Here is a 23,104-nt window from a genome sequence, read left to right as displayed (position 1 = left end):
TGAGCAAGTATAATCTTTTGCTTATCAAGCACCCAATGATTCCCAAATCCCACAATTTGGTTTGAGGGTTGATCCTGTGCAATGTGCTTTCGTCTTAATGTAATAAAGTGTGTATGAATCCATTTAAGCATGAACCTTATAGTGATTGTCCATTCGCTTTAAACAAGCCTTTGCTCAAACACTTTATGGATTGAAGTCTAAGTATTTGGAAACCAGTAGATTTAAAAATCTGTAAGCACTGTTAATTTGTGAGAGATATTCTCACTTGTAATCCTTGGAAATTGTTCTCATACGGCAAATTCCAACTTTGACATCATATAATGTCTTCAGCTTTGGGGTGTCTCCCCACATAAGCAGAGGCAGGACCAAGTCCTCATTCACACTTCCAGCTACATTAACTTGAATAATTAAAGATTATATCCTTCCCTTTAAAGAATCTCCTATTCAAATCAACACAGGCCTTAAGGAAGGGCATGACCTTGAGATGCTAACGTTTAACTTTATTTCACATTCTGAAGCTTCCACAGTGCTTGCAAAACATTAATTTCAGACATAGTTTAAACTAGTAGTTATGTATCTGACAGCCATGCTGGTTATGCACCAAACTATCTGTGGTTTTAATCTCCCTAATCCCAGGAACATAAAACATGTGCTTTGATATCCAGTACAGATTTCAAGAGGAAAAAATACAGTACATTTAAGCTTCCCTTTCTACATTATATACTAAATATAGTGTAATACAAATAATAACATGCTGTGGAATGTTCTACTGTAAAATGATTTCACGTTCAAAGAACAAGAAGTTTTGGCCAGCTGGGCACACACTGTAGGCCAAGCAATTCTGCCTTTTGCAGGCATTACCTACTCTAGAGCTAGAACACTGTGAACACACTTGTGCATGCAATAATGTTCACCAGACTCAGTAAGACTCTAAATGAAAAGAAGTATTATTAATGAATGAAATAACACAACTTGCTTTCTCCAGAGGACTATTGTTGTTCTACAATGAGCCAAATGCAGATTTGCAGTCTTATCAGTAAATCCTCGGTCTACTAAAACTCATAGTGTCTGCAGTGAAGTGTTCTGTAAACTGTAAATGGTTTTTCTAGTAACAACATATCTCTCCCCAGAAGGGAAAATGTTGCACACTGAAAATAAAACGAAAACCAGTCAGTAAATACATGCAAAATAATTTGCCTTTATATTAAGGAATACTTGTGGTTTGCAGTAAGTAACACTTGTAAGCTCAGTGTTTGCAGCAATATTTGCAAGTGGGGTGATACTGCGCTGGAAGATTCAGAGAACAATATCAGTGCTTTCTGAGGGATGCTGAGCTCAGCAAAGGGATGCATGGCTGCCAGTCTCCAAAAGCCTGGAAAGTAAGAAGCTAAGCATTTTGCGTGTTCTCAAAAGCTGCTGAATCCTTGTCCACCCCAAAAGACAGATAAGGACTTGTACAGAAGCACAGGAGCCAGCCCCTGAGAATCAGGAGTCCTGCAACTATAGTTGCCCAGCCCTTTTAGCAACAACAGGCTTATTTGTAAGTGAGGAGTAGGATTGCTTCTCTACCTGTGGAAATTCTTTATTTGAACATGAAATATATAACAGGAAAGTGACACAAGGAGATTTAAATCAGGCCTGGGTTGTCTGTGCCATTTTCAAATCCTGGACTTTTTTCACATCAGTGCAATTAGTCTCTACTAAGCCAGGGGTTAGCTTGACATGATACAAGTATGAGAATCAAGAATATATGTTAACCTCAATTAAATATTCCGTCTTTATCTTCATATTCTAGCTAATTGTACAATCCCAGTATTCAGCTGTAATGTCTAAAATCTTGCTTTAGTGAAAAACAAGATTTCAAAGCATTATTTGCCAAGAATAATTAAACTGTGCAATTTGAGAAAAACAGTTTGAAATAAGGAAATGAGTAATCCCATTGCGAAATGGGAAACTTAATTAAAAAAATAGTTGTCATTCATGCTGCTTATCTGGATAACCAGAACTAGAAAAATGAAATACAAGGAGTTCTGCTCCCATATAAGCCTTACCAGCTACTAAAATGTGTCTACCTGTTCTGCTGGCTGAAGACACAAAACTCTTTATTAATGTTACCATGAATTTTGTAAGTTATTAAAAGCTTCTCTTTGCATGAAGCTTCATGTACTTTAACATTTTCCCCACACTGTGGGGAATTTTATACAAGCTACCCTAATATGGAGTCTTTTAAGATCCTCTACAATCAGCAGAACAGGGTGCCTACAACTGCAGCCAGGATTGTGTCATTGCAAGTTCTGTGTCTACGGTTCCTCAGACAGAAGCTCTTCCGTGGTTATAGGAAGAAGGCGGGTAATGGGAGGTGTTCTCTGAAAATTCAACACCCTTGAAGAAATACATAGAACCAGAATTTTTTTGTTTGCTTGATTTAAAGAAACAGAATACTGAAATTTGCAGAAACGTGTATATCAGTAATCCCTAAAATGACTTGTTTCTTCAGGAAATTATCTTTCTTGTGGCACCATTTTCTTTCATCTAAAATAAAGAAACACTGATTACAGTTAAAGATACAACACTATAAATATGGAAGCATATGGCAGAGCTGTAAATTAGAGCCAGCAGTGCAAAGACAAGTGATCCCTTGGACAGTGGGATATTGCGCACTAAGAAATCGCTGCTACCCGCCTCTGGGCAATATATGTTCCCTCCACAATGGCAGCTGGAGACCCCTCAGAGATCTTCTTCATGCACAGAATATTGTTGAGATGATTGAGATTCCTCATAAAATGCACATGCATGTTTGCTTCAGGGACCTAGCTCAGGAGTCTGGGAAAGCTTTTATGATGGTTTCATATGCAGGAGGGGGGGTTTGTGTGGAGTGGCAGATGCGGAGGCTGTTGTTAGACCAGTGAAATTCAGGTCGGCTCAAACTGTTGGTGGTGCTTCCTACAAGGGTTGTGGTGGTATTTGTGGGAGTGAGGGTGATCAGCTGACTGTTCGTTTCCACAGGGAGAGGAGGACACTGCAGGAAAGGGTGGAAGGTAGATGCACGGAAGCTTGACTTCCTAGGGAAAGAGTTGGCCTGCTCCAAGGATGCTTGCCGCTGGAAGGTGAGGCTGGCCAGGCTGAGGTTGCTCCGACGTTCACAGCTGCTGTTGCGGTAAAATCCAGTCCTGCCAGTAGTATTGCCATGGGAGGAGGGTCTGGACCGACGGCTGAAGGTTGAGGAGTTCCCCTGGGAAATGTGGGCACTAGCTCTGCGACGGGACAAGCACGTAAACAATGCCCAGATAATACCTCCAATCACCAGTCCGATCACCATGGACACCGTGAAGGCTATTGTTATCTGTTCTGAAATACAACAATACACAGCAAAGTTATTTCATTAACTCTGAGGGATTTTCCTGCCAGAAAATGAGTTGAAGATGGCAGCCTCCTTAAAAGATGAATAAACCCAAAGGTTTTTTGTACGAAATACACAACCTTTACCACACAAAACAGTTCAGATTGCTTTCACTTAATGATGTTTTTTATTTTAATTTGCATAATTCAACAAGATCCAGAAAGTAGCTTGCATTTAATACCGGTTTCTTTACCAACGCAAGGGAAAAATCAGTCTCTTCCAGAATGAGCCACCCACCAGCAGCAAGGTGTGCTGTAAAACTGCCAAGCATTTGCTTCTGTGGGCAATGTGAGGTGCAGATTTATGCAAACTTGTCATTATGTTTATAGATGTTGCTGTTCTATGTTTATGTGTTTGCAAACTCACTTATTACAAGTGATGTAACTTCTACTGCGCTTTTAAAGGAGTAAAACTTATATTTATTAAAGAATGAGAACATGTTCCATCCCTTTACTGCTGAGTAACAGCTACTTTAAATCCTCACATTAATTAATGTAAATTAGTATATCCTAAATGGTCATAGATAAACATTAGTAATGGTAAATCACCTGAATATTTTCCATCCCCAATGCCCAGTTTAAAAATGCATTAGTTTGCCATTAAGAAAAGTAAATTTCTAGCTCTTTTATAAATGCTTTCAAGAATCAAGAGATCTGAAAACAAAGAAAAACATGGCTAGGATTGTTTTCTCAAATGAGATTATTTCCTTGTATCTTTCTAAGAATAGGACTGTTACTTCAGAAAACTTCACCTACTTTTGCAACTGAGCACCAGCCTTTTTGCTGTTCTAAAAAGTTTGGAGATACATTTTTAATCCTGGATAAGGCCTGAAATGATCAAAAAACCTTTATAGATCCCTTCAAAATTTAAAAAGGAATTGGATCTTTAACAAGAAGGAAGACCGCATTGACTACTGGTGGAGAAAAGAGGGAATAAGGGAAAAAGCTCACACAACAGCTCAAAACATGTTTATTCTATCTGTCCTTTATTCTGTAATGTCCTATCATGCTTGTGAAGAATTTGTGCTAAAAAGGAAATTGTATTCATTAGACAGAGAAAGGTGAGTAACTTTCCCAGTGTACAGAAGCTCAGGCTAGCTAACTCTGTGCCTGTCTGATCCTCACAACAGAAGGCAGCAACTCCAGGACTGGGATCAAAGTGTTAGAGCCCAAAAGGGGGAAGATAAGAGTAGACACAACATTTTCTTGCAGGGTAACAGCTGTTAAAGAGTTCCCCCTGAATTTATGGTGCTGCACAAACAGTCCTTTTTCAGAAATAATGACACTGAATCCAAGCTGTGAGAATTAGCCACAGCAGCTGCTGAATAGGCAAAGGGAGCAAGTGGCTGTTGGACAGCCATGGAGAAGAGCACACAGCGGAGGGAGAGGAGAGGTGCCAGGCATAGCTAGTGGGACCAACTTGCAGGCAGAGGCACCCTAGTTATGTGCCAACAGATGCCTTTGCTCAAGTCAGGCCTCAGTGCCTACCAAGGCTTAAACTTAAGGCAGGTCACTGCAGGAGGGGGAAAGCAAACATTTACTTTCTTTTCAGCAGGGGAGATGTAAATAATTACTGCTATAACTGTATTTTAAGAGTTAGTTATTATTACCTTCCTTACCTACTTTCTTACTTTTCTCCCTTCAGTGAAAAACTGTGAGCTGTGTGATTCATATTTGCAGTTGGGGAAAATTAGCTCCTTGAGCACCAGAAAGTTTAGCATAAAATTTTCACAGGGTTCTGGGTGGGGACTCCAAGCAGCATTAAATTGGAACGCAGTCTTTGCTGTTGCCCATCAGACCCTGACAGAGGGGCAGTACTCTCGCCCAACATGCCTTTGCTGGTGTGGTTCCATGCAAGACCAACTTTATCATGAATTACTGACATCACCATGAATCTCCTATCCAGGTTTATTCACCTTATATTTCTTTTAGGAAAGCCTTGAAGTTCCATGAGGCCCTCTAATTAAGCCATGATATTTGGAAGTCTATACGATCCTACTGTTGCTTGCTTGTAATCTCTGCTTTCAGATGGTCTTATAACCATTATCCTTTTCAAATGGGAGAATAAAGACTAGAGAGGATAATGCATAGGATAACGTTGCAGAGCACTCCTCCCTCTTGGGAACACTTCATTGCCCTTTTGTTTGGAGGTGGATCAGACTTGACCCTAAAATATAATTTTTCTTCAAGGCCTCATTTTTACATCTAAAAGCTCTCGACTAGGCAGGCTAAAGTCAAAGGGTGATTGCCTTTTCTGCTTTTTGCAAGAGCCCACAGGCAGCATCCTGCACTGCAACTTCTGGCTGCAGATCAGAGCATTTTCATCATTCTGCCCTTTATCAACATCTTCAGAGACACAGCAGGCTTTAGCATGTCCCTTTTGGTCAGAAATAGCCTATTATGCCATTTTAATAGATTCAATACATTCTGTTACTGCAGTTTCCTACTCATACTCCTGGAGGTGGGGAGGGAGAGCCAGGACTTTGTGACCTTCAGTTGAGTAAATCCTAGGGGTATCCTAAAGACAGCAGTCCCCAAGTATTAAAGCTGCAGACTTGAGTACCCCCTACTGCTGTCCATGCATGGCTACGGGTAAGTGGAGCAAGAACTAGTCCTTTCTTAGGCTGATTTCTTTTGCACCTCAGCTGGAATGCTAGTTAGGTTATTATATTTGAGACTGCACAGGGATACCCCAGGTACAGGGCTCGGTGCTGCCATCTGATATCTCAGCTCATAGTTGGGCTCTCAGTTCCAGTGAGCAGGAGGCAAAGGAGATCTCTGTGGGGCTCAGCAGCCTGGAGAGTGAGCAGAAGCACAGAAAGCTGCATCAGTGTACCTGGCTCTGGGGTTACCATGCACCATGGTGAGGATTTGTCCCTATATCCTTCTAGCCATAATTTTCACTAGCTGCACAATCAAATCAGCATTTCACACTGTTAAAAGCAGATGAGGGAATTGACAAAAGTATCGAGTGCAGCTCTTCAGTCCTTCCCACGTGCTGTTCCCCTGTGCTGGAGGTACAGCACAAACAATTATCCCTTTGGATAATGCCTTATTTATTTATTTATTTGTTTGTTTGTTTATACTTCTTTGATTCTTTTATTTTTTTGCCTCTATATATGAATGTAAAAATAGAGCGTCAAATTATTCCGTGGGGAAACTCAGCTGGCTTTATACTGACATTTTCAGTTGCCATATAGTACCCCAAATGCTGTTATTCCCATTTGGACCTGCATTTATTCTTTTTGGTTCTAGAAATATCACCAGACCCATTTGTTTCAGACACTTTATTCTTTCTATTCCCAGACTCTCCATGACTTCAGTGGGGATTGTGGATCACACTAATAGGCCAAACTTGCTTTTATGTTCACTCCCTGCAGAGGATGAATGTCACTGAAATGTAATTCAGTTCTAAAAACTAACGTTGAAGAATTGTAAATCTACGCCCATTGATTTCCTCTTTAGAATGCCCAGTGATCATAGCCCTGAGGTACATTGGAGAAAATACTACCAAACAGAGAAAAAGATCAAAGGCAGAGTGGGACTTGCTGCACCTGGGATTTTGAGGGGGACAGCTGACTTTCAGGGAGTTGTTTTTCTCTTCCTTAATCTGGCGGGGCAGAACTAGCCTTTCAGGAGAGTCAGAGCAATACCAACACAAAGTGTCTCCCACGGGGCCACTGTAATATCTCATGGTTTCCTGAGAACTGTTCATGTCATTCTGTCCTCTGCTTTTAAGGAAAAAAGAAATCAGGATAAAGTAGGGATGCTTCCAATAACAATAACTCCCTAGGTGCGGGGTGCCTAAATGTGTTTTGATCTGTATGTTTCTCAGGATGCTCACACTGCTTATTTTATTTGATTATGCCATAACCAAAAGGATATGGTACTCCACCTCAGTCAATTTTCTCCTCTCTCACTTCTAACACCAACTGAGGTGAAGGACAAAGGATTTTTTCAATCAAAGGATTTTTTCTGTCTCAGGACAGACTTTGAGATACAAATCCAAAAATAAAAGGATAAGGAAACAAAGCTGCTGAATATCTTAGCTACATTACCTTTCTCATCTATGGTATTTCCAATGTGTCCATGAAAAAAAGGTTGAAAGTTCAGAACCCACAGTAACACCTATGACTTCAGGATGCTACCCCCAGATCTGAACATCAAGGCACCATGTGTCTATTAGGACAGCATCTATCCAGATGAGGAAATTCATGTTGATGTCCCTCTGTTCCCTCCTCTCTGATTTCTGCATGCAGCGTTAAGCAAATGAAGTACTAAAGGTTTGTACAGGGGATTATTGCCACCATTATGAGAAGCTTTCTGTTGGTTGTTGCAGCTTTCCGTAAAGCTTTCATAACTTTCCTTAAACTGTATATATGAAGTGTTAGTATATATCCTACCAAGTTGATAGCCTCTAGCAAGTCCTTAACACTCCATAGAATCCTCACAGGAGAAATTTGGACATGTTATTAGTAAAGATGATAGACTGGCTGACAAGGTGTTTTTCCTAGCACTTGGCTCTGAAATAATTTCTTTACATCCAGCTTGAACATCAGTAGCAAGGACAAACAAACATCATACAAACCTGTAAGTCTTTTGAGAAGTGAACTACATTCTCTCTTTCCTTATATTAGGATATACCTCACTAAAATCTAGCAACACAGTACCTACATAGACTTGTTAGTCCCTGGATCAACAAAAATCTTCCTATAACAGATTTGCTTTCTGTGATGGAGAATCCTGCCTCTATTGTGGAGCTTAGCAGGATCCTTGGAGACATACTCAGGTCAATCCCTTACTTTTGTGAGGGTTTCATTTTCCTTTCATGTGTATGGACCACATCAGATAGCAAGGCATTCCTTTGAATTTGAAACATATTTGTATTGAGGATCCATTTTCCCAAGAAATCTCCCTCTTGCCCTCAGCTGTGGCTGCAATGGGCTGGAACAGCCATTTTGCTGCCAAAAGTCAGGAAATCCTGGTTTGCATTGTTCCTATAACCTTATGGTAGATTCCCCAAGGTGTGAAATTAAGATGGACACAAGATCTGCCTTGCCCCATACTCACAAAATATGCATTTGTAAACTTTTTAGCTGGCCATGTGTATGAAGGGATGGCAGTACCTTTCAAAATCATGTCAGTAGCAGCTTCAATGAGAGCATCAGAACAAGAACCAGGGTGGGGTGGGGAAAGATAGGACAATGTACTGAATGGAAAGGGAAGAGAAATGGAGAAGCATCTTTTAGTCAAGCTGTGCACACATGACTTGAATTTGAACCGAATCTTTTCCAATAGTAGCCAATAAAGCTAATAAAGAAACAGTTTTCCAAGTATCTGGTCTGCTCATGCTATTGCTAAGCACAAGTAGGCAGAGAACACTCATAGTGTGAGATGATACCTACACATTTTATTTGATTTCTAGTGGGTGACTTTCAAATATGACAATTTTCTTTATGTTTTGGAGCTGTTACTTTTTTGTTATAGCTTTACTAAAAGAGACATAATGAAGTAGTTTTCTGAAAGTTACTAGAAGAGGTAAGGTAGCTTGTCAGTCAAGGATGGCCTTGTTCAGCATCCAAACTCAGCTTGCTACAGAGATGTTTTAGTCGTATTACATTACACCAGGATTCTGCAATTTTATTTCAGCAACTCAGAGTAATTCTACCATTTTTCTTTTCTTTCACCTGTCCAAAACTAGTATGAAGCATTTCATACCTGACATGCAAAATTTATTCCATGCGAGCTTGCATGCAGAATGCAAATTCACTGATTTCAGCAGTATTAGCAATAAGATGTATCAGAACACACCCCCACATTGTATAGTGCAAAAGAGCTATTTTCATAATTTCAATTAAAATTTTAGAAGTCTAATTTTATTTCCATTTTCATTCTTTCCTTCTCACATTTTTTTTTGTGAGCTCTCTTTTCTTTATGTGATTTTATATGCCAGTGACTCAAAACTTGTCTATGTAAGCATTCCTCCCCTTACATGCACACATGCTTGTGCACATGCCATCAGCTTGCCTTAATCTAAAACTGAAAAACCTTGACAACTGGTAGAGGGCTTGATCTGAGACATGGAAAAATACAGCTTATCCCCTGTGTCACCCTATATTTTTTCCTGAAATGAAATCTCAGTGTTAAAAGCTAGTATAAAAACCATACAAACCCACATGTGAATTCATAAATTAATATTGCACAGCTTAGTGTAGAGCACCAGCTAGCGTATTAAAGCATGAACTGCATTTTACAAATGACAAATCTAGTAACCTGACTAATAAGAATTATTCAGACACTATATTACTAGAGTTTCAGTATCTCAGCTTTTCAAGTGAGGCTCAGGGAAGTCACAGTAGATGTTCAGAACACAGCCTCATTTATGCAAAACAAAACAGAAGCAGCCTGGGTCCATCAGTTTGAACAAACTCATAGCATCTTCCTACAGCTATAGCAAATATATATCTCTAAGCTGGACAGGCTGCAACTACTCCTCGCTCATTCTGAGCAGTAAGTTCGGAAAGGAAAAAATACTCTAGGCCCAAAGAGCTACCACATTTCTCCACTACAGAATATTTGAAGTGATTTGAACTATTTTATGCTGGTTCTACTAACTCCAAGAGAACTTAGTCTAAAGTCAGAGCTGGTATCAGTAGCCAACTTCTGTGCTGCTGTTGCCATGCTGTCCTCACAAATGTAATTCCTTTGTATCCGACAAGTGTTGACTTATTATCTTTCTGATCTTTCTCACTAATTGCATTAGCAAAACAACCTCTCATTAATCATTCGTAGGCAGTCCATGATTCAGTTGGGTGGGTGAATCTGTTGCTGTGTAATATCAACCAGCTGTGATCTTAGTCATGGCAGAAGTTTAAGAAAGGTCACACACAATTATTGTGAGAAGAGTGAGAGTGACATGGGACAGCACAAGGTGGTTCAGGTAGCTATGAAGTCCAGGAAATGAGCAGATGAGGATAGTGGCATCCACAGAATCTGGAAAAAAAGCTGCAAGAAAATCAGACTGCAGGACATGAGAACTAACAAACAAAATCAGTAAGATAGTTAGGTTGTCAGAAATGTCAATGCTCTGCATTCAGACACAGCTTGCTACAGCGATGCTTTATTTGGCTTGTGCTAGTGCAAGGTTCTTTTCTGCAGCAACAGAGAGTAATTTTTGGGCTTTATCTAATATCTAAACAGTTGGGTTTATGTCCACAGCAGATAAAATAAAGAGTAGAGCAAAGGGAACATAAAAACATGATTCTATCTGTGAGGGCAGGTAAGAACTAGAATAGATAGTTCAAACAGGTGGTGCATCTACTTCCATTAAAGATTTTAAAAATCAGTATCAGGCAGTTGTTGTAATATAGTTAATCCTGTCTTGAAAAAAGAAGGTAGAATAGATGACTCCTCAAGGACCATACTGACGGTATTTTGTGCAGTTTCTAAGACTTTCTTCGATCATGTAAGCAAATAGGCTTCAGAAGCGTCTGAAAAACTGCTAAGTAAATGACAAGGAAAAAAAGAACATGCAGTCCGGGCCCTTGGACTAATTCTCGGTTTGAAATGCAGAAGCGACGGCTGTTTATATTAGAGGACCAGTCACAAACGAGCAACCTACCCAGGAACAAGATTGCCCTCTGCTGGAAATTTATGCTGGAAAGCTAAACAACACTTAAACCACCTTAATTCTAACAGGATGTCAGAAAAAGCCAACAAGAAACATTCTGACAAAAGGTTAAAGAGAAAATTAGTGAAAACTCAAAACTCAGAAAAACTGTGAATTACACTGATGTAAACACTTAGGACCAGCATCTTGCAGAGGCTTAAAAGGTAAGGTAAACTGAGGCACAGCATAAGTGTTCAGAAGATTAATGAAGTAAAGCTAGCACAGTTTTGTGGCTTTCTGCAAAGATTTGTGTTGATGGAGAAGCATGAGGCTAAGTGTGTTCTTAAATTCATATTTCTCACTATCTACAGTGATGTCCAAAATGATCTCCCTGCACCAGAGTGCATTTGTTTTGTTTACTAACATGCTAATTTATTGTGATAAAAATCCAGAAGAGTGGAATATGCCATCTCAGTATTGCACAAACCAACTCAGAGATGATGATGTTCACTCGATATTACTGGCAGTTGATTTTTACTGGAATGATAAAGATAATTGTAATAATCAGGAGGAACCATCTAAGATAAAGATGTCAGCATGTTTAATGTAATGCCTTTGGCATAACTACATAAAACAAAGCAAAGATTCCTTTGTGCAGACAGAGATAGAAACTTTGTTACTGCGTAGTTTCATTATGGTTCCTACGCATTACAAAGATTGTAACATAATTTGAATCTTTTCCACATGTGAAACAAGCAATCCCCTCGCAAGGCATTCTTAACTAACCTCACAAAAACAAAGCATAGCCCTGAGCTGTACTGTCTCTGCATGTACCTCATCCAAACAGTAAATCACAATTTGCTACAGTGCAATATGGCATTATAGTTATTACTTAATTAATAAGATTATTTTACAGAGCCTGAGTATAAAATAATTTGCTATATGAAGAGAGCATGGGTGACTGGCATGAAATCTTAATTAGGATTCCCTAAAATTCTTAAAATTAAGGAGGAAATACCAAAGTATGTGTGCTACATTTAAGAAAACAGAAGACATCCAGGGTTAGAAGAAAGCACAAGGTTTCCAGGTGACTGGCAGTACTGTATTCTTCAATTAGTTATCTACAGTTTAGAAATTTTAGGGGTTTTTTTCTTTTTACTTCCTGTGTGACCATCCATCGGTTTCAGAGATCACTTTTGAATCCAGCTTTTCTATGAATATTAATTTCAGTGTGGCCTAGAAGATCTAATTAAATAGTACTTACAAGAATCTGTGCAACCATAAGCTGATAAATTCTGGTATAATTTCTAAGTGAGATGATTACAGACCTGGAGTATTAGTCAGCTCGTGATGACCCTTGTCATCTTGATGACAGATGATGCAGGCTGGAGACTCAGTGTGAAGTGAGACATTGGTGCTTGTCCCACATGAGACACTGGTGTTTGGGAGGCTGAGTTTGCACCAAGCTGGTCCAGGTCTTACTTGCTTAGAGACTCCTGCACTAAGAAATCAACTGAGCCAACAGTTGTCTCCTTCTTCATTTATCCTCTGTCTGGGTAATTTATGCAACTTCCACAGAAGCCATGTGCCTGCTTGGTTGGCTCATTATTCCACTACCCTGGTGGTATCCATATAACACTTTTTTTTAAAGCAAAATGTTGAAAATTAACATATGTCAGTTAAATGGTCAAATATGCTATAAGTGTGTGTTAGGTTCCTGGATTGTGAACTCAAATGTCTGAAACAGGGAATTAATTTTCTTCTGCAAATAAGATGACACAGAAGCAAGGCAGAGGCCTCGGCTAAGAAGCAGAAACTGCCTAGTAGTTTGCTTCAGGAAGCATGTATCAGAGCCCAAAGAAGCTTTTGCATTGCATTGAACTAAATTTTTTTCTTCTCCCCCAATTATTTTGCTGAAAATTTCCTAGTCATTATTTCATAACAATCCTGTATATATTTGTGTTGTTGATGGAGTTTTGGTTGAGGTTATCTAACACATAAATCTTAAGTTACAATTGCCCATTTTCAGTATATGAAAATCAAACTCCCTTTTCCATATCATCAAGTAGAAGGGGAATAATTTGTGTTAGGAGAATAATTCAGGATTGCTTAGTGCAAATTTAACTACTACACAATAGGTTTCAAAATCTGAATAAGTACCTTTTATTAAGTTTGTATAGGAAGTGAAGCTTCTACCTTGAAAACAGGAAGAAATGAAGTTGTCTGTACTGTTATTGATAGTCTCTTTTTATTTATTTTGTTTCAGATTTTTTGGTTTCTTTTTTTTTTTTTTTCCCCAGACAAAACGACAGGGTTATGACATGAAGATAACCTTACAAAGACAAAAGGGTCAGTCGTTAGTCCCAACTGTATGTTGTGATCTTTTGTGATAGTGGACATCTCATTTCGTCTCCATACTTCAGACTAATCTGTGTAAGGGAGATGATACCACTCACAGCCACTCATTTGGTTCGCTAAGATTTTTGACTCGTGGTTAAGTGAATTACAATAGTAAAATCACAAGCTGCGTATAAATACTGAGCATTTTTCTTAAACAGCTCATGTGACGATAAGCAGCACCACATATTCAATACAGTAGGTGTAATTGCCAAATCATGTACATCTTGGGTGTTTAATTAATATTTAAATAATACTCTGAAGAAACTTTGCCTCTTTCTTCTACTACCTCAGATCTGTGTGCTTCCTGCTAACGACAGTTAAGCATTTGATAAATCAATGGCTGTATGGACGGGTTAGGAAAGCAAGAAGTAATTAGGATGCAGCAAAACATTGCCTGAGGATGACAGACTCACTTTAAAAGAATAATTTACACACAAGAAAGAAATCGTGCTCTGAATAGACACAGTGCAAGAATAAGACTGGTCTCTTCATGACATAGTTTGTTGCTTTCATCCAACTACAGTAATACTCTTCTTTAGGCTTGCCAGAATAAGGGCAAGGAAAAAAAATCACTCCCTCGTTAATATCTGCTTTTATCTCTTTGACAGGGCTGCAAGTAAGATCTTGGAATGGATTTATGTATTACCTTCCTAAGTGTAAGGTCTGACTATTGATATAATCCCCTTTGCTTCAGTAATGGAAGGGATAACTTCTACTCGCTTTTCAAATCTTTTGCTTAACTGATAACAAAATATTCATAATTGTATTAAATTTGGAATATTTTGCCATTCTGCCTCTTAAGAAGACAGTATATGATTTCTTTGATAAATTTATATGTAGGGTTTACGCAAAACAACAGTAGTCTAGTTGATACAAAATGGTACCTCCAAAAGCTAGCTGGAAAATAAAACACAGCATAAAGCTAAGACACAGTTCTGTCTCCTAGATAAACCAGTGTGGGCAGAGTATGCTTAGATTTGCTGTATGACCTTGACTCCTGTCCCTGACAGAGCACAGAGGAAATGCTGGTTTCCTACAAGTTTGGCATCAGCATAAGTGGCATTAGAAGGTGCAGTGCAGCATCTCTTGCCTGACTGCTTCAGGCTCACTGTAGCAATACTGGAAGACAATGAAACACACAGACACAGCCACTCCAGCCCAGTACTGGCACATGCATAAGAAATCCAATTGAAAACCTGCATACAAATCAGCCCTTTTCAAACACAGCTGAGAGGGAAAAGAGACGTGGTATATCCTGAAGCTGAAAGGGGAGAGCTGAGCAATGCCTTCCTTCTTAGTTACATCACAATTTATAGATTTATTTCTTGCTTGGTATAAGAGTATTTGTGGAGGACTTCAGAGGAGATGCCAAGGATCCTGGGTATTACAGGGAAGGAGATTCACTGCTGTCATTTGCCACTGAAGGGCTGATCTTCAAACACAGTTACTGCCATTGCTAATGCCTCACCATCACATGCTATCTTTTATCTTCAGTTAAACCCACACCCTTGTTGCCATTTCTCTCAGTATTAGCGCTATTTAAATGAAAGCTGTGTCCTATTTGAGTCACTGACCTAGGCTGCTCTGCTGCTGTCTTGTGATGCATTCCAAGCCAGCTCACACTGTGGTCAGAGGAGCTGGAAACAGGAAGATCTGGTGACCTTGACCTGGTAGAAAGGACAATAACCCTCTTCCTTGTAGATATCTTAACAGGTTCAGGCAGAGGAAAGGTAGTATGTGTGGGTCTCCACTGCCCTAGCAGCCCTCTAGCTACCATGATAATTATAAAAGTTATGTCTAATACTTAAATCAGCTTCTGACCACTTGAGCACTTGAGAAGTGATTTAGTAATGTGACATTTTCTACCTCTCTATCACAGGATTTTCATGTGGATCAGTATCTTATCTGAAGCGGAACAAAAGAGATTGCCATTAGTCAGGGGAAATCTCTGTTGCTGCAGAAGCCGTGCAGCAAAAGTTACTTGGATGCTGCTGGGTCTGGGAGGATTCATAACCCTACAGCCCCTCTCCAAGAGGCAAAGAAAAGAGTGTCAGCTCCTATACAGGTGAAGCTGAGTTTTGCTGGTGTTGCCATTATTTGTTTTTGTCTGTGTACTATGTTGTCAGGGTCTGTCTGAGGTCCCAGAGTGTGGCATTTGTAACAAACAAGCCAAACTGGTCCCTGTCCTAAAATCTCTGCCTAGCTGTACAGGATTTTTATCATCCTGATTTTTGTAAATTTGCTATCCAGATAAATCACTGTTATTCTTCATCATTATGAAAGAAGTTACTCATTCAAATGAAATCTTTGGTTAAGTAATCTGGAAGCATGGCTTCACTACTAAATCAGTGGCATCATGTAACATTTCACTGAGGAGCAGGAGGGAGAACTTGGAGGTACACTAGGTTAAGGCTAGAAACAAGTTATTAAACATTTTTATGATGTACCATTACCATAAAGACCTCATTGTCTTTCACAGTGCTTTTTAAATGCATTATATTTTATACCTGTGCTGTACATCTGTTTCTCAGATAAATGCACTTGAAAAAACCCAGTGTGTTTACAGGAAACATTTGCAAAACCAGAACCGTCTTTCTGTTTGATTCTGTGTCACATTTTACCTCAGTCTTTTTCTTGACAATATTCCTATGAAGCAGCACAGGGAACTTTCTCTATTTTTTAAAATAGGGATCTGCAATGTGGAGGAACCATCTGTCTTGTCTTCCAGAAACTAACAAGCGAATGCATCCCTCATTCCTATTTTATTAGTCTTTATATTAGACTACATTGGGTTGTCTAAATTCACATGCAACTTACTTATACTAGAACCAATTGTTGAGGGCATTTGGATTATATGCTCTTCAAAACAAGCTCTTTAGCTACTATCAGTAGATATGCTTGGCTGTGAAATGGGAATAAAAGACAAGCTGCTTTTTGTTATTAGAGGTCATAAGGGTATGGAAAGGTAGCTTTGGAGATGTACAACTTTTCCTTTTTTTACAGACTTCAGCTGGAATAAGTAAAGGAGAAAATATTAGTCAGAAGATGGAAGGTTAGGAAAGTAACCGAGAACTAGCAGGGCTCTAGGAAACCTCTAATTGCAAACCTGGAAGAATGAAGCATTTATTGGATTGGAAAACATAGGTGGGGAGCTGGAAGGAGGGTTTGTTCACATGCAATTTGCTCTCATTTTAACTCTATCAAGATGGGGACAGAAGTCTGCTCTATTACTTGAGTCCTTCAATATCACACACCAGGAGACAAAACCCTGCGCCGCAAGTCCTGACTGATGTATCAGTATCCCTGATAACCAGACTTCAGACTCTAAAATTCAAGTGTTAAGCAATCAGACTTGTTAAGGTAGTGCATGATAAAGCATCCTGGGAAGTCTGAGCAGGAGCGTTATTGCTGCAGATGTAGTCAGTGTATCCCAGTTGGGGAGATGCAGATTCAGGATGAAGATGGCATTTTATACATATGCATATATATATGTAAATAATAATGTTTATATATATTACAAAGTCAGATATATGGATCATCTCTTCTTCTGATAACATTTGCTAAGCCCATTCTGTTCCTTTCCCTTTCTCTCACCACATATTGATGAATTTGCCTTGCTTTTGATTCTGATTCTTATTGGGTAATTTTATCTATTGTTTATATGTCATTTTAACTAAATGCAAAAGACAATGAGGATAAAAAAAAAATCAAAATGGACAGACAGTCATCACTGGAATGCAATTTTAATTTATTGTCCCTTATAGTAATATGAATGGAGAACTGCTCCCTTAGTCATCAAAAATATAGTGTGGTGTTTTGGGTCATGGCAATACTCATACTGGCACACTAAAAGGCTCCATGCTCTTTCAATCTAAGTTTTCTGAATAGGACAATGTCCTGCTACTTGGATAAGCACTGAAAGGACCTATTCCCTAAAACACTAGATCAAGACTGCATCATGAGGTTGGAGGAAAACATTTTGCCCCTCTTCTCCCATTGGGGCTGCTTCCAACAACAGCAGCGTGTAAAGTCTGAAGTTGTCTGACTCCAGCAGTGTGGTTTCAAAAGAAAGAAGCTTACTTGGTCCAATTTTTTGCAGGCATCAGTGATCTAACCCAAAGTCTCTGCAGAAAGAGAATATATCTCTTGTGAAGACGTTTATTCCTTGTGCTATGAGCTCCTTATGATGTGTGATATGCTGCAAATCATTGCAGTTTTAAAATCACCGGGGTTTACCAAACCACAGAGAAATGACAAAAAAGAGACCAACTGCAAGAAAAAAAACCCCAGTTTATCAACTTAGAGTATCTTCAATCACCTTTTGGCTGATTGTCACAAATTAAAATACCAGGAAGTATATGCATGCTAGGGTGAAATTCTGAAAAGTAAGAAGAGGGGATGCAACAGAAGAAGGAAAATAGCAGTTCAGGAAGTACATCCTTGAGGCTGATACTGCACCTGAATCCAGAGCTTCAGGTTTTCCTCCTGCTTTGTCAGATTTCAACCCTGAAGGTTTTCTTTACTAAGAAAAGATCTCCAGTGTTCTAGAGCATGTGTATTGGCTCTATGTCACACATTCGGTTCCCCCTATCTGCCAGCAAAGGAATTGCATCTTCAGCTAGACGGCATCCCTATTAGCAGCGCCCAATCTACCAGGATAAAGGCCCTCTGGGGTACTTATTTATGCTGGTCTTTTCCAGCCATCAAAATAGGAAGAGTCTATAGCCTCGTAGAAGCTACCACTGTCACATCTGCTATCAAGAGTTCCACGAGTGGCTCCAAATCGTGGCTTTTGTGTGTTCACATTTCCAGCAGGACAGCTGAGTCTCTTATTTGCTGCTGCTAGAGCTAGACTGCAAGGGTACAAAGTGTGTGAAAGGAAGACAAGGGAATGCGAAGAGACCACCCAGTTATGCTGGAAATGGCACTGATACAGTCACTAGAGTGGAAGCCAACAGGCTTAACCTAGTCTGGTAGGTTACACAGGTAGCCAAATTCATCTTTTTCTTACTTGCAAAGAACTAGACCGGATTTGCTGCTGTGGCTTCTATTCTCCCACAGCTACTACCAGTGGAGGATCCCAGAAGAAAAGCCAGGTCCCATGGCTGTCTATGTTGGGCTGTGTTACTGTTTGTACTTGCCTTTCACACGTAATATTTTAGCTCATAAAGAGAACAATGCAAAGTCTTTAACCACCATTATTGCTACACCAGTAGCGTGAGACCACACCACTATGTCAGATGTTAGAATATACTCATCCCTAATGACCCTCTTTTCCAGCAGAGTGTATAGTCTGACTTCTTTCAAGCAGACACATTTTAATGAGGAGAAGACCAGCGGCTTGAGGGAGAGACAAGGCAAAATTTTACATTATATTTAAGTGCATGAGTGCGTTTATAGCTAATAAGGTCAAGTGATAATGTTTGAAGTATTAGTGCCAGGGAGTTTGCAATATATACGAACAGTGGAAGCCAGCTGATATGTGGCATGGTTTCCACACACTGGACAAATAACACCCTGGATTCTGATTCAAGAAAATAAGATTTGTCCTTAGTGTTTTTAAGGTATTAAATTATATTTTTGCATTTTTAGATAGATACTTGAGTAAAGCTAGACTGAAGAATAGCTGATAGGTTGATTAATATCTGCTTACACTTTTTCTCTCTGCTGCTGTCATAATGATGAAATGTACTATTTAAATTAAATTTCCTGATCCTAAAGTATATTACTATCTGCACTGCAGAAAAAGGGTTGTCTCAAAGCCATGTATTATATTTAATTGTGTGCAACAGAAAATGCTTTTAAGAATTACAAGAAATGCACTTGTGGTTAAAATGGAAACATATTTACTCCCACTGTTAGTGTACAAATCAAAATGAACTCAATAAAGACTATATTAAAACAGTAAAAAATGTGATAAGTAGTTGATGGATGGGTACCAAACTGAATTTCTCGCTCAGTTATTGCCAAACCTCCTTTTGAAACTACCAGTTAAATAAAATAAAATAAAATAGAATAAAATAAAATAAATAAATAAAAAAGATTCTCTGTCTACAGTTTTATGTGATACCAACAGCACTGAAGTTCAGCAGATGCTGGCTTTAAGTGCTTCTCATCCTATTTTTCCTGAAGTACCATACTGTGGATTCCCACTGTAAAAGAGAATGACCAGAGCTCACATAGCTTCACAGAAGCTTTCACCTGAAAGATATGAGCTCCTGCATGCTTGCAGGAGCTCAGACAACTTGTTTGAAACAGGCACTCATGTCTACAAAGACTGCGCAGCACCTGTAGTAAGGAACAGCTCTTGCAAAGTGAGAATCAGAATTCAAATTTTATGCTTGTGACACACTGCACAGAGGATATTTGCTGACAAGGCCAGGCGCTATAACATGAAACTCACGAATTTAAACCAGAAGAGGAAGTTAATATTTGGGTTTTATTTTTTCTTTCCAGCAGAACTCACTTTGGGCCAGCAAAACTACTTGTTTGCTTCCTCTGTTTTACTCTGCTGCATAATATAGCATTTAAAAAATACTGGAGAATGATGATGGTAAAGACTAAATTCAAAAGAATCCCTGCAAGATCTGCACTTAAGCATGTTATCAGCTCTCCAGGCTGCCACTTACTCTACACTGACCTCACAAAAAAGTGTGCTATTTTTTTTTATACTATTATTTGCTAGGGGTTTTGCATGAATACATAGAGAGGACTTAGACTACTTAGGCAGTTCACACAACATGACTTAAATCGAGGTATGTATATCTTGTTTTTATCTACTCAGCTTTATTCATACACACTTTCACCAGCCTGGAGCAGTTGTAGAAAGATTTATGTGTCCCTACACATAAATAAGCAGTGGACAGTTTAGTTTGTTCATTGTTTTAAAATTCTTACCGTCATATTTAAGATGCTATTGTGTGAAGTTACGACTGGAAACTGGACAGCTTTAGAAAACAGGATGCCCATATATTTTCCAGAGTAGGGAACCAGCAGTTAGACAATAGATGGTTTATAAAATTGTAAGAGATTAAATATCATTATGAATAGCTGCTTTAACAGTTTTTACAGCATTTATTTTTTCTCACTTAGTCCTCAGCAAACGTCTGTGCACATGTTAAGGTTTATACTTAAGCCAAGTCCATAGGAGCTGCTGAGAAGTCACAAAGGCATGGAAAACGACCTGTATCTTGGCAATGTATTCACACTCACAGCATTACATAGTGGGTGGCTTACAAAAACAGTGAAACAACCTTTAAAGCATACCCTGAAAAACCTGCAGTAAGAAGGAGATGTACATTTTACACAAGGATTCTTAAAGTACATGCTGATGAAAGCACTTTCTTTTTTGTTCTGAAAGAGCCATTTTAGAGTTACATGTAGTTCCACTCTATAAAAATTACAGTTATTATTCAGGGTCCAGCAGACAATCTCCAGACAACAAGAGACTCTGAGACACTAATGACAGTATTTTTCCCACAGCTGATCTTCAAGTATTTCTAAAGATGTCCAGTATCATTATCCTAGTCTTTAGACACAAAAATGAAGTGAGTTGCTCATGGTCTCCCAGTAGGAAAATATGTGTCACTGCAAGAAACATGGAAGGCATTCAGCAGGTTCTTGTTTCTTATGCTAAGGAAATGAAGGAACTTCTTTCAATCTTCTTGTATAGTTATTTTCCATTTTTTTCCCAGGGTACTTTTATGCAACAGAAGTCCCATTTTGTTAATGTAGATTATTTTTTAGTTTTAGATCGTGCACAGATTCTTGGAGGGGTCACTGCTCAATAGCAATAAAATAATAGACAAAACCAGATCATCTTATTCACTAATGCTAAATGCTAATACATATTAATGTTAAACATAGGAAGAAAAAAAAAAAGCTTGTTTTGGGGGAAGGGCTCTCCACAGCTGTTGCACAGAACCTTGAATGAATTTCAGCATAACATATACTTCCACCTCACACTCTGTATGTTTCAGGAGATGAACCATTCCCAGATTTGTGTGAAATAAAACAGTCTTAATGAATAATAATCAAAATATACATTGAGGAAAAAGTAAGGAAAATCTGATCATGAGGCACCACAACAAATTAAAAATAATTTTTCATTCTGGAGAATTAAGAGTTTATTCCAAAGATTGCAGCATGTTTAGTTTCTCCTATCAGAAGATGAAACAGATCGTGTCTGCTGTGTAGGTACATCCATTAAATGGTTGAGAATATCTACCTGATCTGAAACATACTGAAGTCAATAGACACCTTTTCAACTGACTTCAGTAATTAACTTTGTCAAACAATCAATTCTGCCCTGGAAGTTCCTGCTGCCTTGATTAGCTTAAAAACATGATAAAATTTTGTCAAAGAAACATTTGGAAAACAACCTTTTGCCCTGCAAGAAATACAAAATCTATTCATTACTTGGTTCTTCCAACATGAGGCTTTAAAGTATGTAGATGAATTTTTTAAGGCAATCACCAGCTAATGTCAGCATCTACTTTAACAATATTCTAGAAAAAGAAACAAAATCCTTACCCCAAAACTTTGGTGGCCATGTGATTGGAGAGAAAGTACTGTTTCTATCCATAACATCCAAAGAACAAATACAGAATTGTATGTCCACAGAGGAGCAATGGGTTTCTGAATGTTTGAGATTTAGCAGTTGAAGCAATACTTCCGTGCTGCCAGGGAACTGTGTTGTTTGCCTGAAAGGAAATGTATGTATCACGTTTCCTGCTTGTGGACTTGAATTAGCAAGTGCTTGCCTTATCTTGGAACACCACATGGTTCCCCAGACGGGGGAATAGTTTCCTTCTCGTCATTTCCTTAGCCAGAGCAAATTGATTCAGAACAATACCAAATCCCCTCCTTCTCTGAAACTTTTCAAGCCCAAAAATGTCCAGAGATAGAGAGATGAAAATTCCTTTGTCTTTCCTTTAATGATTTTCTGTGTTGAAGACCTTCCTTAAACATTCAAAAGCACTTGTATTTGGTGGGAATTTTCAATGAGGAAGAAATGTGTCAAGATGCTTTTAATAAACATCATTTCATTAGTATATTAACGTAGACATGAGGGGTTTTAAGTATTCGCTCTTGTTTCTCTGCTAGTTTGAGGAACTAGCTAGGCCTGGCAGTGTAACGGTAGGCTTTAGCATTTTAATGAGTGTACTTCAAATTTCCTTTGCCAATTGTCTTCCTTTCCACACCCCATTCTAAAATATGAGTTCCCTGAACACAAAAAGACTTTGAGCTATTTATTTAGACAGTTTGTGTTAATTCCCTGTTGGAAATCGTAAGTACTGCTGCTAAATATAACAAATAGCAATAATAACACCCTTACAAAAGAAAATAACCAAGATATTTAATGACACAGACCCAGAATTAATTGAGAATGTATGAGGATCAATAAAATACAAGATTTTGATTTATGTGATAAATGCTGTAAGACCTGATTTTAACTGTTTCCCTCTTAAATATATTGCAGATAATAGATGCCCATAAATATTCTGCTGTGAATATCCAGACTCAACTACATTTATTTTTCACAACGAATATCAAGAATCTTCAAAATTTAGGAATATTACAATCTTAAGATTTTTATCTGGTACAATTTTAATGTTGAATATTTTTCTTTGGTTTTTTTTGGTCTATTTGGGACTTTATTGCATGAAACGTACTTTTAACAATACTGAGAAACTC

The 23,104-nt window shown here is 38.6% G+C and overlaps 1 protein-coding gene across 1 annotated transcript; it reads right to left on the bottom strand.

The window, feature by feature from the left end:
* Positions 1–859: 859 nt before the first annotated feature.
* On the bottom strand, positions 860–22,190 carry MYCT1 (MYC target 1). The gene is made up of 2 exons (XM_065680591.1): positions 21,941–22,190; positions 860–3,348 (listed from the first exon to the last, which is right to left on the bottom strand). The coding sequence occupies exons 1-2, from the start codon at positions 22,188–22,190 to the stop codon at positions 2,816–2,818; spliced, it is 783 nt and encodes a 260-aa protein (XP_065536663.1). The 3' UTR covers positions 860–2,815.
* Positions 22,191–23,104: the final 914 nt, after the last annotated feature.

This window comes from Lathamus discolor, chromosome 5, assembly GCF_037157495.1.
Source record: "Lathamus discolor isolate bLatDis1 chromosome 5, bLatDis1.hap1, whole genome shotgun sequence".
NCBI lineage: Eukaryota > Metazoa > Chordata > Aves > Psittaciformes > Psittacidae > Lathamus > Lathamus discolor.
This window is presented reverse-complemented; position numbering and strand designations above follow the sequence as displayed.

Coding starts and splice junctions, on each gene's coding strand:
- MYCT1 (XM_065680591.1), bottom strand. CDS start 22,190: ATGTGGTGTTCCAAGATAAGGCAAGCACTTGCTAATTCAAGTCCACAA. Junction 3,349..21,940: donor ATGGCCACCAAAGTTTTGGG/GTAAGGATTTTG, acceptor GTTGTATTTCAG/AACAGATAACAATAGCCTTC.